The 16052-nt window shown below is 34.1% G+C and overlaps 2 protein-coding genes across 5 annotated transcripts; one reads left to right on the top strand and one right to left on the bottom strand.

Moving 5' to 3' along the window:
• Positions 1-1153: 1153 nt before the first annotated feature.
• LOC103498470 (serine/threonine-protein kinase PBL34) lies at positions 1154-5849 on the top strand. 2 transcript variants are annotated; one of them, XM_008461076.3, is made up of 6 exons: positions 1154-1810; positions 2531-2865; positions 2963-3098; positions 3616-3755; positions 3839-3962; positions 4928-5849. In XM_008461076.3, the coding sequence occupies exons 1-6, from the start codon at positions 1585-1587 to the stop codon at positions 5437-5439; spliced, it is 1473 nt and encodes a 490-aa protein (XP_008459298.2). In that variant the 5' UTR covers positions 1154-1584; the 3' UTR covers positions 5440-5849. The 2 variants fall into 2 exon arrangements, with proteins under 2 accessions (XP_008459298.2, XP_008459299.2); XM_008461077.3 differs by having other exon boundaries at positions 1155-1810; positions 3619-3755.
• A 1566-nt stretch (positions 5850-7415) lies between these two features.
• Positions 7416-14647, bottom strand: LOC103498472 (translation factor GUF1 homolog, mitochondrial). 3 transcript variants are annotated; one of them, XM_008461078.3, is made up of 12 exons: positions 14192-14647; positions 11601-12342; positions 11184-11340; positions 11017-11071; positions 10851-10918; positions 10664-10768; positions 10509-10580; positions 9105-9218; positions 8651-8791; positions 8513-8572; positions 7919-8125; positions 7416-7773 (listed from the first exon to the last, which is right to left on the bottom strand). In XM_008461078.3, exons 1-11 carry the CDS (start codon positions 14516-14518, stop codon positions 7960-7962), a joined length of 2007 nt encoding a protein of 668 aa, XP_008459300.2. In that variant the 5' UTR covers positions 14519-14647; the 3' UTR covers positions 7416-7773; positions 7919-7959. The 3 variants fall into 3 exon arrangements, with proteins under 3 accessions (XP_008459300.2, XP_008459302.2, XP_008459303.1); XM_008461080.3 differs by having other exon boundaries at positions 7416-7741; XM_008461081.3 differs by having other exon boundaries at positions 11601-12355; positions 14192-14340.
• Between the last annotated feature and the right edge of the window lie 1405 nt (positions 14648-16052).

Below are 16052 nucleotides of genomic sequence, written 5' to 3'. Positions count from 1 at the left end.
TCTGTAATAAATACATATAACAAAACATAAACTTTTGATATTTGAAGGTATTTAAAAGTTTAATTAAAAAATAAAAAAATTACGGCATTAAATATTTTCAACATAAGAATCATTCTCTTCTTTATGCTTTAAATACTTTCCTTCCCAGCATTAGGAAACAAACATACACAAAACACTCTAAAATTAAAATGTCTTATGTTGCCACAAATTTAGCAAAAAATCAGACGTTTTTTAATTACTTTATTCCTATCAATCATACGTTCATACAATAATAATATTTTCTCTTCATTTAAATCTACATTTCCCTCCGTAATTTTTTTTAGATTATAATTGATATCTTAATTACTAATTATATTTGAATTTGGTTTGTAGTTGGTATATTAAATTAAGTTACATGTTATTTTTCCAAAAAAACGTTACTCATCAATAGTAATCTAAAAATTAAACCTCATTTCATTGTTTGTTGTTTATATCTATTCTATAAGTTGGGACCTATTAAAAAAATATTGTTACCGTTATAGATAATGCTAGCGACAAATAATATGACATAAGAAGACAATGACACGAGACAAGACAAAGTAATTAATAAATATAATTAAAAATAATGGAATAACATTTGCAATTGAAACTCATCCTGATTAATTTATCAATGAAAAATCACCTTCAATAATATCAATTACTTTAAGTAAGATGATGAATTTTCATGGTCTCTATGGTCTCATAAATTTGTTCCCAAGTCAATTTGGGAGGGTATGATTTAAGAGTGTATGAGCAATTAAATAGATAAAATAGTAAAAGGTATACATCATTTGATGTTTATATATCTCATTACTACTGCTATTATTATTGTTATTATTGTATTATATATAGTTTGAAATGAAAAAAATGAAGAAGAAATGGAAATAAAATACATTATCTGGATTAAGTTAGAAACTACGTAATGATTACGTATAGAAGATGTGGATAGCACCAATTTAATGCAACAACAAAAGAAAAACGGTATAGTGCTTCCTAGTATATCACTATAATGTATGTGGCGATTTCTTAGTGGCGAATTCACGAGTCTCAATGCTTTGCCAAAAATTCAATTTCTTTTTGTTTTGTTTTGTTTCTTTAAATTAGTACTTTGATTTGATGAAGAATATCCGATAGTTACTGTAACAATGGCTCTTTCTCTCTCTATGTTTCTCTCTCTTGCCCGACCAACTGCCACCCATTGTCATGACCTGCCCGACCTGCCCGTTGTTGGGGCGCTTTCCCTCTTTCAGAAGCGGCCTCCTTTTCACACTCATTTCTCTCTCTTTCCCCATCTTTGGCTCTTTTGACTAAGTTTCTTCTTTAGTGAGCTTGAGTTTTTCTTTTCTTTTCTTTTTTTTTTCTTTTCCCCCTTTCTTTGTTCTTCACAAATTTGCCTATGTGATCTCGATTCTGTTTTTGCTATTTTTGCGATTTGGGTAGTTGCTCGTTTGATTAATCGGTTGATATTTATTGTTAATGAGGTGATTTTTTCAAGTGGGGTTTCCATGAAAGGTAAGATTTCGGGGTTGAGGTGTTGAAAGTTTGTTTTTTAAGAGATTAGAGGATATGGGTTTGGCTCCTAATGATTCCAAGGTTGAGACATGGATTGAGGGGAAGTCAAGAACAGCTAGCGAGAAGAAGAAGAAGAAGGAGAATGAGTTGGAGGAGGAGACCGGGTGTTGGGTTAAGTTGAAGTTTATTGGGAGTTGCATTCCTTCTAGATCAAAGGTTGATAGTTCTCTGAGTGGATCAAAGGTTGATAGCTTCATCAGTGCCACTAGTACCCATTGCGGTAAACTTCTTCTTCTTTTGGTTTCTGTTGGTTTTTGTCAACATAATTTTGAAACGTATGTAACCGGTTTGAAGATTGGAAATTATCCCCATCTTTTTGTCTTTCTTAATTTGGGTTATTTTAAATTTGGAGCATTGGAAGCTAATAATTAAGTTCAACTAGGTGATTTGGGCGAGAGCTTTGGGAAAATTTACCTCTTTGGATATTCAATGGGTTTGTAAAATTTAGTTCCCTAGCTATGCAATTTTAAGTTTATCCTTATTTAAAGCTGGGTATTACTGTTTTCGAAGATTGTTGTTGTCTTAAAAAGTGATATAGATTGTTTCTTGAAAATGAAGCATTTGAAAGTTTTCTCGATTTGAAAAGCTTCTATATTCATGTTTCACTTTCTTTCCAATGTTCTTTTGGAAATGTTATACTTTGGTTTCAGTACATTTTACACTATAATGTGGTCTGTATTTTTTTCCTTTTTCTTTTTGAGTTTAACATGAGAGTGAGGATTTGAATTTCCGACCTTTGAGAAGTTAAGTAATGCCTCAGACCAATGGAGCTACACTCTGGTTAGCAATATGTTTTGCATACTTACATTGGCATTATCGATTGAAATATGCTGGTCATGTAAAACAAGGGGAATGAGCGATAGATGTTCTTGAAATCTGGTTAATTTTTATTCTTATTTATACGCTTATAAATTTGCTTATACTCATTTGCAATTAGCAGATAGTAAATCTAAACTGGACGAAAAAAGAGATATTCTGGCTACTGCATTGGGGTCATCAGCAACAACTGATAATGCTGAAAGTAGTTCGTCCACACCCAAGCTCAGTGCTGAGCTGAAGGTTGCTTCTCGGCTCCGTAAGTTCACTTTTAATGAGCTTAAGTTAGCCACAAGAAATTTTCGACCTGAGAGTCTCCTTGGCGAGGGAGGTTTTGGTTGTGTTTTCAAAGGATGGATTGAGGAAAATGGAACTGCTCCTGCTAAACCTGGAACTGGGCTTACAGTTGCAGTCAAGACTCTTAATCATGATGGCCTACAAGGTCACAAGGAGTGGATGGTATGGGCACTCTTCACCTCTGTCTCGCACAATCACAGTTACTTTTGGGGTATCTCCCTCTCTTCTATGTTAAAATTTACTCGGTTTTTCATTTCAGGCTGAAGTTAACTTCCTCGGTGACCTCAACCATTCTAATCTTGTAAGATTGATTGGTTGCTGCATTGAAGATGATCAAAGGTTGTTAGTTTATGAGTTTATGCCTCGTGGAAGTTTGGAGAACCACCTCTTCAGAAGTATGTGACGTAACCTTTTATAAACTCTACTTCTCCCTAGTCCCAACAAATATAACATTAAGTCACTATGTTTCATATGATCATTGAAAAGTGACTATTCCTCCAGGCTCTAAGTATGATAGAAAGTTAAAACTCACTACAATTCTTCTTAAATACCTTATTAATGAGCCCATGAAATATCGGGCATACAATTTGGCGTTTCTGTTTCTTATTTTCTCTGAAGTTTTTAAATGAAATGAAGTGTTTGTTAAACTTCTAGAATTTTTTCTGTTTGAGCTTATTGAAATTTAAGGGCTATATATTACGTAAATGTATATAATTTTGCTCTGTTTGAGCTTATTGAAATTAAGGGTTTATATATATATATATGGTGTGGTTTTGTGTTAAAGCACATTGTTCTCTATGTATAATGTGATTTTTTCCTATTAGTGATGTGATCTCTGGAATGTTAATGTTTATATTTCCTAGTTTATTTCATTTGCTTAATGTTCGATGGTAATTACCATATTTTGCACAGAAGGGCCCTTGCCACTTCCTTGGTCTATAAGATTGAAAATTGCGCTTGGTGCTGCTAAAGGCCTTGCTTTTCTTCATGAAGAAGCTGAAAGACCAGTGATATATCGTGATTTTAAAACGTCTAATATTCTATTAGATGCGGTATATCTACTAAATTATGTGCCTTTTTACTTTGTTATCCTCAAGCCCACCTTTCTTATAAAAGGTTGAAAATGTTGTTTTAGGACTACAATGCTAAACTCTCAGACTTTGGACTTGCAAAAGATGGCCCTGAGGGTGACAAAACTCATGTTTCAACTCGAGTTATGGGAACATATGGTTATGCAGCTCCAGAATATGTGATGACTGGTAGGTTTGACTTCTTTCACATTTTACATGAGCACTTCTAGCATTTCTATTTTTTTTTCTATGAAAGAACAAACTTTCATTTAGATAACTGAAAGAACACAAGGATAATATATAATATAGAAGCCCTTCACAAAAAGGAGCCTGTATTTCGAGGAAGTTCACACTTAATTGAATAAGAAATTATAATTCGTGAACACTACGAAGGAATCATAGTCAAGGGGTTACCATTTTTCCCAATAGTGTTGAAGTATATATTTGTTCTTCCTTCATTATTTATTGGCAATTAGTTATTATTCTTACTCTTATTTATTTTTTTCATTTCATCATGTATCCACACACACACACACAAACACATATATTGGTTGGTTTTTTTTTTTTTGGTTGTGGTGGGTCGATGTACAAATTAGGAGAAAAAGTACGTTACAAGGTCTTAAATTGGTGGTCCTTGTACATCGGAGGGTTGAACATTGATAATAAGGAAGGGGATTAACCAGTATATTTTATATTTACTCATTAAACATAAGAAAAAATATCATCTTTACAGAAATATCCATAGATATCGATGTTTTATCAATGCATATCGATGTTTTATCAATGCGTAAAATTGAAATATTGACATCTTGGACAGCATGTTTTGTTATCCATTAAGCAGTTTCTTTCTAGTACAACAGCCCTGCGAAGGGGGAGAAGTATATTGTTGAGAAAATTGTTACCATTGTAGCCCTCCCTATTACACCCTACAAATAGAACTCAATTCGCCGACAAGATTTTCTTGACGTTCACTAATAATGAAAAAGAAATTTTTGCAAAGTTCTTTAACTTTCTAGAAGATTTTCTAAGTTTGTATACTCTTGGGGTTTTATTGGAGATTACTCTTATTGGGATATAAACTTATACAATTGTTATAAAACAATGCACGTTTTATTACTCATCTATCTAACTTTTAATATTCTTGAACTCCATAGGGCATTTGACATCAAAAAGCGATGTCTACAGCTTTGGAGTTGTCTTGCTTGAAATGCTAACTGGTCGAAGATCGATGGATAAAAATAGACCAAATGGGGAACACAACCTTGTTGAATGGGCTAGACCCCTGCTTGGAGACAAGAGGAAGTTCTACCGGCTGATAGATCCTCGCCTCGAATGTCACTTCTCAATCAAAGGTGCACAAAAAGCTGCAGAGCTTGCAGCTCACTGCCTTAGTAGAGATCCTAAAGCCAGACCTCCGATGAGTGAAGTTGTCGAAATTTTAAAACCTTTGCCAAACCTCAAGGACATGGCAAGTTCTTCCTATTACTTCCAAACCATGCAAGCAGACCGTGCTAGGTCCACCCCCAATGCTAAAAGTGTTGTCCGCACGCAGTCAATGTTTGTGGCAAGGAACGGGCAACACATTAGAAGCTTATCAAGCCCAAATGGTCCTCATGCTTCTCCTTATAATCATCCCAATCAGTCACCAAAACCTGACAGGAGATAACCTTAATAACCAACTCAAGCAAGTTAGTACCTTGAAATCTAACACTTATTTGTTAAAGTATAATCAAAGTTCATTAGCACATAGGATGGTTTAGCCTCTTGTCTATACAGTTGACTTTATGTCCATATTAGAGCCTTGAAAAGACTTTTCCTTTTGTCCATTTATTCTTTCCTTTTCGTTTTTAGATTTCGGGTGGGATATGGAGGAGAGGGGATGAAGTGAAAAAGGAAGGTTGATTTGGACTGTGTTTTTATGCCATTGATTGAGATTTGAAGTTATGAAAGAAGTAGATAAGAAAATGAAAAATGATGGTAGATTTGAAGAAGGCTATTGTTATGAAGCTAATCTGTAAATCCTATTTGTTTGCTGTAACTATCATCAATGAGTTGTGTGTTTGTGCCTTCTCCACAGTCAACATCCTTTCTCCATCTGTATCCTCAGTTTTTTTTCTCTTTTTCCTATCAAATGATATGCTATATCGATTCGGAGGTGAAGTTCGATGCAGATAACATACATTGCAGTATGCTTCTTACTATATTTTTGCTCATGAATCATCTTTTTGAAGCTTAGGTTGGCATTTCTCTGCATTTTATATGATATCTAGGTTTATAAGTAAGAAGTTAGAGTTGGCTCTTTTGTTTTGGTTTTGGAAAAAGCACAGTGATATCAGAGGTTTAGACTAAAATGCTTCTTAGTTATATTTTGTAATCTCAACCTTGCATCTCCTTAACGTAGAGGGAACCGCACCTGATCGAAACATCAAGATAATGTCCCGTTTTCTCAAAAAAAAAAAGAAAAAAGAAAAAAAATATATATATATATATATATAAATTACCATAAAAACTTTATATAGGTAAGAGAACTAAGTTCAATGACTTTAGGGTGTCTTTCGTGCTTGAGTTTCATGAGTAATTGTTTCACGATAGAATAAATTGTCTTTCTTATGGAAGTAGAATTTTGTCTATAAAATCCGATTATATAAGAAAAATACTTATGAGAAAGTTTTCAAATGCAATTTGAAAATGTATATTTATAGACCTATTCGTGGTCATTCAACTATTTATGTTTCTTCTTTAAGTCGGTTAATTACAATAAGACTTATTTATCTATGAAACAATGTAATTCTACATAAATAGTTGAATACCATACTATTGGATTACATAAATAGTTGAATGCCACTTATTCCAATAATGTAATTTTTTTTGCGTAGTATTTTCCATTAACCCTTCTCTCTTTTTCCTCCTGTTTTACACAGTATTGGAAATTATAAATTGCAACATGGACAATGTATTTGCCTAGAGTAGAATGAATATTATTATTATTATTTATTGTTTTCATTGTCATGGGATAGTTGTATAAGAACTAAAAAAAGGGTGTTGCGATCAAGAAAACACTTGTAGTAAAAATTATTATTCAATGTGGGTGATCATCATTTTGGGCATCATTAGATGTGGATCTCAGAAATATTTTTTAATCTCTTTTACATATATACTCATGATTTAAAAAAAAAAGTTCGAAAAAAGGTGTTAAAGTTATGTAAATCATATTGAATAATTACTTCTCATGGTAGGAAAGATGAAAGAAAGATGCATCATGGCAATCATATTATATAATCATTCTTGTAATTGTTTTGGTAGTGTACAGGGAGCAAACGATGTAAATGAGTATCGTTAAATGGCTAGGGATTGAAAGAAAACGTAGAAAAGAAGCAAATCATTGTTCAAATCTCTCTCTAAGCATGGAATATTAGAACCGATAAGTTATTAGATTGGGTTGACCTCTTACATAGAATTAATAGAGTTAGGATTATAATCAACTCGAATTCTCGAATTGATCCTAATCTGGCTCAACCCAACACGTATTAATTGAAGTTGTATCTCAAAGTAATTTTGAATCTGACAAATTTGATTTTCAAACTTTAGAAGTCACATGCAAAAGCCAAAAGGGAGGAGGCATCTCACACACAAATACATGCATGCACAAAATCAAAGGATTATTGAAACAATCAATAAAAGCCAAATCCATGGCACACATTCTAATCGAGATATCTCAAAATTTCAGATATTGTATCAATCAATCAACTACAAGTACAGTACAAGGGAAAGGAAGAATAAATTATGGTAACAGCATCACCAAAACAGATCTCTAATTGAGACTAATCTTTCTAGTTTCTACCAGCAGTCTTCTGACCTTGGCATCTTGAGATTAAACGAGATGGCTGAGTATTTGCCAGGAAATATCAGTCTGCACTCTACTCTTCCTTGCATTTTTCGTTATTTTTCCAACCAATTTCTTGTCACAACTATAGGTAGAAGGGAGTTGTAAATGGTTAAACTGCATAATAGAATGCATCACTGAAATATTCTTGAACAAATTGCCATTCGAACATCTTAAACTTAAAACTTCATGATTATCATTGAATACAAAGTGAAAATGTATTCCATATGTGATTCATGTAGTTAAATGAGAAATACTGTACCTGTAATAAGTATGGTTCATTAATTTATTCGGCTTTTCCACCTATGAGACCTTCAGAATTTCATTAAATGCTTCCTGAGGAATATCAACAGATCCAACACGTTTCATTCGTTTTTTCCCTTCCTTTTGCTTCTCTAACAGCTTCCTCTTCCGTGTAACATCCCCACCATAACACTTTGCAAGAACGTTTTTCCTCATAGCCGAAATCCTAAAATCAACATAAATAGTTCAGCCTAACAATGAAAGTTGAAGAATATCAATGAGTAATCATACAACACTATCTCACAATCAAAATAGCTCGTCTACAAGGGGTTGAACACTATATATATATATATATATATATATATATGTATGTATGTATGTATGTATGTATGTATATGTATATATGTATGTATATGTATATATGTATGTATGTATGTATGTATATGTATATATGTATGTATGTATATGTATATGCATCCATGGTATTATAATAAGCATTACAGTTGTTTAGAAGGAAAGCGTAAGATTTTAGGCCACTCAAACTTTGAAATAGTAATAAAAATCTAAGTAAAAACCTTCTAGAGAAAACAAGTAAATAAAATAAAACCATTACGTTTCTCTTGCAATAATCTTAGATCCAATCGCAGCTTGTATTGTTATCTCAAACATTTGCCTGTCAGCATAAAAACAGCTCATGTCATAACACAAGAATAGGAAGAAGGAAAAAACAATAGAAAAGGTAAGCACATACCTGTCAATGAACTTCTTCAGTTTATCCACCAATTCACGGCCGACCCTTTGTGCCTTCAAATTATGAACAATGGTTGCCATTGCATCAACTGGCTGCCCATTCAATAGGATATCCAGTTTCACCAAATCTGCTTCCTGATACCTGGTAACCACATCCCTCATCAATACATCAGTATATGAATGAGGATGATGCAATCATTAAACCTAACTTTGAAAGACTCATCATATTAGCAGTCAACTACGAAGAGCCTATAATACTAGTATATCAGGTTTTCACGTCACTGAGGAAACATATTAAGCTACACGCATTGACTATGAATCAATGTTGAATAAGAAAATTATTTGACAAATTTCAATGATTAGTCATCTCTCATTATGCCCATGCAGAAAAGACCAGGGAGACTCGGGGTCAAGGGTTTATTAATGAAAATGAAAAGAGAGGGCAATAAACTTACTCCGAGTCCTCGTAATCGAATGATGCATACCCTGATGTTATACTCTTTAATTCATTGTAAAAGTCAACAACAACTTCCCTTAAAGGTAAGCGATACTTCATGAATGCCCTTTGACTGCAGCACAAAACTTAGAATTAATCTTTACAAAAGCCACACACAAAAAACAAGGTATTAAGTTCTTCGTAAAATAATTTTTTGGAAAGGAAGTTCTTAGTAAAATACAAGCAAGAACGACAGACTGTTAACAGATATGCAATAAAGGCACTTGAAGTTTCTAACTTCTAAGCTTTAAGAAGAAAAGAAAAGTCATGTCTATGGAGGAAGAAAAAAATAATTAAACAAGGATCTAGTTTATTTTTATTTCAAGTGAGATGTTATGCCTCAATTCAATTTGAGTTTTAGTTGAAGCTCATAGCAGGAATCACAAGATTGTCGATGCTACATGGTGAGCAGCTGATGCCACATTTCACGTGTCAAAGCTTCAAATAGAATATGCAGTCGAACTTCAGGCTTGAGACTATGAAAAATAACAGGCATGGGTACCGTGTATTAAATTTAAGCAACTTCAGACAGACAAAAAAACCTTTGGAACAAATTTTATTCCCATCAAATCAGACAAGTTGCAATGGAAATGGATGTGAACACATACAGTACTATTCAATACCTAACCAATTATTTTCTAAGATTACCGCCAAACTTGACATGATAGGGAAACTGCGAGAGGTTGCAAAAAAGATACCAGACTACTCCCAAATAATATAAAAAACTTCAGATCATCTTCAGATTATAATATAAAGTGATGTAAATATGAAATTGTTACACAGATTACAAACAAATTCAACAAAGACTAGTTCTTTATTATTATTTTTTTTATGCTAGCTTGTCTCCTTTTGGAAGTTGGTTCTTTGTATTCTCATACTCTTTCATTTATTTTCAATCAAAACTCAATTTATTATTAAAATAAAATAATTTCAACAAAGAATGCTTCTCAAACGTGAAATAAATAGATGAGATTGTTGGTATTACAGATATACTAAACTTGGGGCAATTTTTAATTAGGATCAAGGATTCAAGGCAAAAATTGAGGACGCAAATGTGGTTAGGAAGATGGAGCAACATTTTCTAATGTCACGAAAGCTTCTCAACAGATGCAACTTATAACTAGACTTCAAAATTTTTTGTAATATATAGAATGAATTAAATGAACATTTAGAGGCCAAACAAAAAATTTCGACCAGGTGCCTATGGCAGGTGCTGCCTGCTAGTAGCGTTAAATGAAAGTTTTTCTTTTTCTGAAGGTTTTCCAAATAACATATTATGTTTCTTTTAGTCCACTAACTTGGTGGAACCAGATATAAGGATAATTTATTGCACCAAAACATATACTATTTAGTTCTTTGTTACCTATCAATGAATGAGTACTCTAATTGTTGACCCCTCCGTTCAGAACAAAGTGTAATTACAGCCCCAACATATCTGCAATAAACAAGAAATAATTTTGAATGATTTAATGTGAAAATTTAAGGGGAAGAAGAATAGAAAAGAGTTTGAGAGCTTACTCACTAGGAATGATAATTGTAGCCAACACAGTAGGTTCCCAGCTAGCAATCACTCGCTTCTTGGGATTTGATGGCAAGGCAGCAGGATTCTGAACATGTGCTTTGCTTAAAAGGGAAAGAAAATACTAATTTAGATCTTGGAAACGAATGGGGAACATAGAGAAAAGGAATATGCCACTGAGATAACCTTCCATCAGAGTACTCAAATATATAAGGCACCGTTGGAACAGTAGAAATAACATGAGCTCCATACTCCTGTTAACCATCAGAAATAACATGAGTTCTCAATTTCTGATGACAAAAGTGGGCCTACATTTTATCTGCATACGTTGATAATGAATAAAAACCATCACCTGTTCAAGCCGCTGATGAAAAACATCCATGTGAAGTAATCCTAAGAAACCACACCTGTGTATGGGACTCGATTATCATGGGTTGGCATGTATGAATAATTAAGCTAAATTAAATCTATTTTAATAGCAAGAGGAATAACTTCAGTCAGTGGATGCGAATGCCAAACCTAAAACCAAGCCCTAATGCTGTGCTAGTCTCCTTAGTCACAGAGACACTGGCATCATTACATGTAAGTCTCTCTATTGCATGGTTAAGTGCATCAAAATCTGACCCATCAGCTGGAAATAGACCAGAGAAAACCATGTGCTTTACAGGCTTAAAACCTATAACAAGGGAAAATGTCACTAAGAGAAGCAAACACAACAGACAGGCCATTGCATACAACAACCTAGTAAAAAACAGAATGCTACATGCTACATTATCGAAATCTTATGTTCATAAAATATATCCCATCTGTTCACCTAAATAACTGCCATTCATTAATAGTAGAAAGAATCGCCTTGAAGCTCAACTTCTGACACATACCTCTCATTGGGACTGAAAAGAGATCTAAAACATTGTGAAAAAGAAAATGAAGAGTTACCAGGAAGGGGTTCAACAGCAGTTTTACTTTGATGAAGTGTATCCCCAATTCGTGCCTCTTTAGTAGAACGCATTCCACTCACAACATAACCCACTTGACCAGTAAGAAGAATTCCTGTACTGGTAAGTTCGGGATGCATGATCCCAACATCCAAGACTTCATAAGCTTGACCCGTGGCAGCAGAAGAAATCTTATCCCCCTTGCGCAGCACACCATCAACAACAGCAACATGGCAAATCACTCCCTTGTATTCATCATAGTACGAATCTAATAAAAGCATTCGCAATGGCGAAGTACTCTTTCCAGGAGGTGGAGGTATGCGCTCTATGATGGCTGGAAGGACCTGCTCAAGACCTTGCCCTGTTTTGGCAGATGTCAACAGAGCATGTGTAGGTTCAAGGTCAAACATTGATTTCAGTTGAGCTTTGACACGATCAGGGTCAGCAGTTGGCTGGTCAATTTTATTGATAACTGGTATAATTGTTAAATTAGATTCAAAAGCAAGATAAAAATTAGCCACCGTTTGAGCTTGAACACCTTGGGCAGCATCCACAACTAAAAGAGCACCCTGGCAAGCTGCTAAGGATCTAGATACTTCATAGCTGAAATCAACATGGCCAGGCGTGTCAATAAGGTTTATCAAGAAAGGAGGCTGTTCGCTAGTGTTGTCACCAACAAGATTACACTTGTGAAACATAGTTGCAGTCTGAGCCTTAACAGTAATTCCCCTCTCCCTCTCCACCTAAATAATTGGGCTTCATCAAGTTAAAAAATGAAAAACCAATAAGGCAATCAATTCTAGAGCATACGGTGACAGAAAAGTCAATGAAGGTAAATTACCCGCCTAAGAAAAGAAAATAGAAAGAAAATCCTCACGCCAAGTTAAACAAAGACCTCATGAAGAATAGAACAAGATCACTTTCAAGCAATCATAATATTCATACCTAATTGTTGGATATTTATAATGTAGAGAAAGACACTGAAACATTCTTGAATATTGAAATATAAAAAAATGGACTCAACTACGTAGATTAAATTCATGGTCAGAAACTTCAAATTGGATTGAAATCATCAAATTAAACGATGTTACATGTACAATTTAACATATATGAAAGTTAAATTTGCACCTTCTTCAATTCAAATGACTTTTATTTGAATTCGGTCAAGTAACAACTGAATTAAGTTAATATAGCAAATGTTCTAAATTTGTATTTATTTTATTTCACTTTGTATTTTGGAAGTTTCTCGTCTATACGAGTAAATTCATTTTTAGTTTGTTGTTGGATCCCTCCCCACCTAGGGAGTCGATTTTTAACATGGTTGGGAGGATTAAGGTTTCCAAGTAAGTCAGGTTCTTTATCTAGCAAGTTTTGCTTGATTGGGTTAACAGTGTTGACAGGTCTGTTAGGAGGACCTTCCTTGTAGGACTTTTTTGTTGGCTTTGTCAGCAGGTGGAGGAAGACCTTGATAATCTTTTTTGGGATTGCTAGTATGCGTGGGGTTTGTGGAGCTTTTTTCTGCAAGAGTTTGAAGTTAGCTATGTTGGTCATTGGAGTGTTTGGTGACAGTAAAGGACTTCCTCCTTCATCCACCCTTCAGAGAGAAATGGCTTTTTCTGTGCCTTGCTGGGGTGCGCTATTATCTGAGATGTTTGGGGGGAGAGGAACAATAGGGTGTTTTGTGGTAGGGAAAGGGATCCTAGTGTGGTCTAGTCTTTGTTTAGATTTCAGATTTTCCTTTGGTCTTCGATTTTGAAGACCTTCTGTAACTATTCCATTGGTAACATTTTACTTAGTTGGATCCCCTTCTCGTAGTTGGGTTGTTTTGTTGGGCGGGATTTTTTGTATCCCCTATTCTTTCATTTTTTCTCAATGAAAGTTGTTGTTTCAATAATAATAATAATAATAAAATTAAAAAAAAAAAAAGAAGAGTTTCTCATCTATCAATAGCAAACTTGTTTCTTCATTGGTCCATCCCATTACAAAAAGAATTCTCTTCTTTCTTTGTTTCACAAATATCCAGGAGTCCTACCAGATTCATATAGTTCAAGATTGCAGTTCCACCATAATTAATTGTTGTATTCTCTGAGATGATCACAATAGTTTTCTTGTAGCTTGTACGAAGCAAGTAATTGTCTTCAAAACAATGCTTATCAAAAGTGTGCATTGACTAAATTTTGAATCTCCACAAATTTTCGACGTTTTTATTGGTACAGAGTTGTTTCAAGTTATAAGCATCATGATACCATCAAACTTCTAAGTTTGAAACTTTGAACATTGTTTGCTAGTGTATTCCATACTTATATACATCATTTCCCCAACATTAATTACTCAACAGATTCAGCACTATGATGAAGAAAAGCAAGCAAATGACAACATTGGCAAACTTGGTTTCTCCAAGTAAATTTAACAATAGTCTTATTAAAGTAATTTAAGCTTCCATATTCAAATACCACCAATGTATGGTTTCTTTTCAATTTACACAACCAGTCTAAGACAAACACAATTGTCATCAACAAAAGTTGGCGACAATGCAAAAGAGTAAAAAGTAAACATAAATCCAATAATACTCACAAACCATAACCAACGAACCTGCAACTTGTCGAGGTATTGAGGCTGACCATGGCCTCGCTTAATAGTACCAGTGAGCTCCAAGAGACGATCAGCCAGAGTAGACTTGCCGTGATCCACATGGGCAATAATAGAAAAGTTTCTAATTCGTTCAGGAGGGTACTGCGTCAAATCAATACCAGCTTCTTTGAGGTTTTGGCGAGAAGGAGAACAAAACGATTGGGTCAAAGCGAAACGATAAGGAGAAAGCTTAGAATTTACAATACTGGCTCTAAGAAAAGAGGAAGTTCGCCACAGATGAAAGCATTTAGGATTCAGGTTTTGAGACGTTTTTCTCAGAAAACCCATTCTTGGGGTTTTGGAGCTTTCGAACCCGAAGGTCCTGAATAGGGAGCGAATTCTGCTTGGTCAGGACATGGACGATGAAGAAGAAGCTCGAGCTCGATAGTCTACACGACGTCGTACCGACGAGTTTAGGGCGGAGGAATTGGTTCAAGGGCTTAGTAGATTGGTCCGTTTTATAACCATGGCGGCCCACGGCCCATGGCCCAAGTCTCGGGTACTGGGCTGAGCCCATTGGAAACACTAGAGGTTGAAATCTTCCTAAACTACAAATTGTTCGAGGTAATTAGAATGGATAGCAATTGTTAGAATAATTATTAACTATGTAGCAACATTTTAAAAAAATTGCAAATATAGCAAAATCTATCAATGATAGGAGTCTATCACCGATAGACCATGTAGCAAATGTTGATCTATCACTGATAAACCATAAGGGCGTGTTTAGGGTGGGGTTTTAGAGGGAAAAGGATTAGTAAATTGGGCCAAACCGTGTTTGGCCCAAGGAATATGATAAATAATCATAATCCCTAAATAACCCTATCTTATCCTATTTTTACTTTCTTACAACCCTACATTACCCTACCTAAATAACTCAATCTAAATTCTATTATTATTTTTTAAATTACTATAATCATAATCCTTCCCCCAAACACATATTACTATAACACTACTATCATAATCTCTCCCCCAAACACATACTATTATAATACTACCTTTTATATTCTTTCCCCCAAACACATATTATCATAACACTAGGATTATCATAATCCTAGGATTATTATAATCCTTTTCCCCCATAACTCTTTCCCTCCCCCAAACGCACCCTAAGAGTCTATCAACGATAGAAGTGTATCACCGATAGATTTTGCTATATTTGTAATTTTTTAAAATATTGCTACATACTTAATAATTATTCTAAAAATTGCTACCTATTATAATTACCCTTATTTTAATTTATTTGTATTGCATAATATTTTACGACCGTTCTTTACAATAATTTGATATTAATAAAAATACTCTTAGTATATAACAAACCACAGACACATGAACATCTTTGTTTTGAACTTATAAATGAAAACGACTTCTCAAAAACAAATTCAAACATATCTCATTTTATCTATAAAATAATTGTAGTGTAAAGAAAGATCTATATAATATAGCCCTAGTAAGCTAGGATGGATCAATATATAGCTCAATCAGTTAAAAGACTTAAAGAGTAGTCGGTTGGTGTACCCCATGACAATATTGACCCATCAAGAAACCTTTTGGGCACGAAAATTATACTACAAGAGTTGGCATTCATATGAGGACATAAATGATCAAACTCAAACTATTGCAAAGGAAAATAGTTTCAATTATCATTTATTCCTCAATTATATAAGCAATATTTTAGGTAAGGTATGCGAAGTGACTTATAAAATAAAGAATATTCTATAAAAATATAAGTAGTTAGAATTTGTCACGTGTCAAATTATGATCGGTCATTTAAAAGTAATGTATGAAGATTGATCTAAATTGGGATGACTATAAAGTACTTTTC

Source organism: Cucumis melo, chromosome 9 (assembly GCF_025177605.1).
Source record: "Cucumis melo cultivar AY chromosome 9, USDA_Cmelo_AY_1.0, whole genome shotgun sequence".
Classification (NCBI taxonomy): Eukaryota; Viridiplantae; Streptophyta; class Magnoliopsida; order Cucurbitales; family Cucurbitaceae; genus Cucumis; species Cucumis melo.
This window is presented reverse-complemented; position numbering and strand designations above follow the sequence as displayed.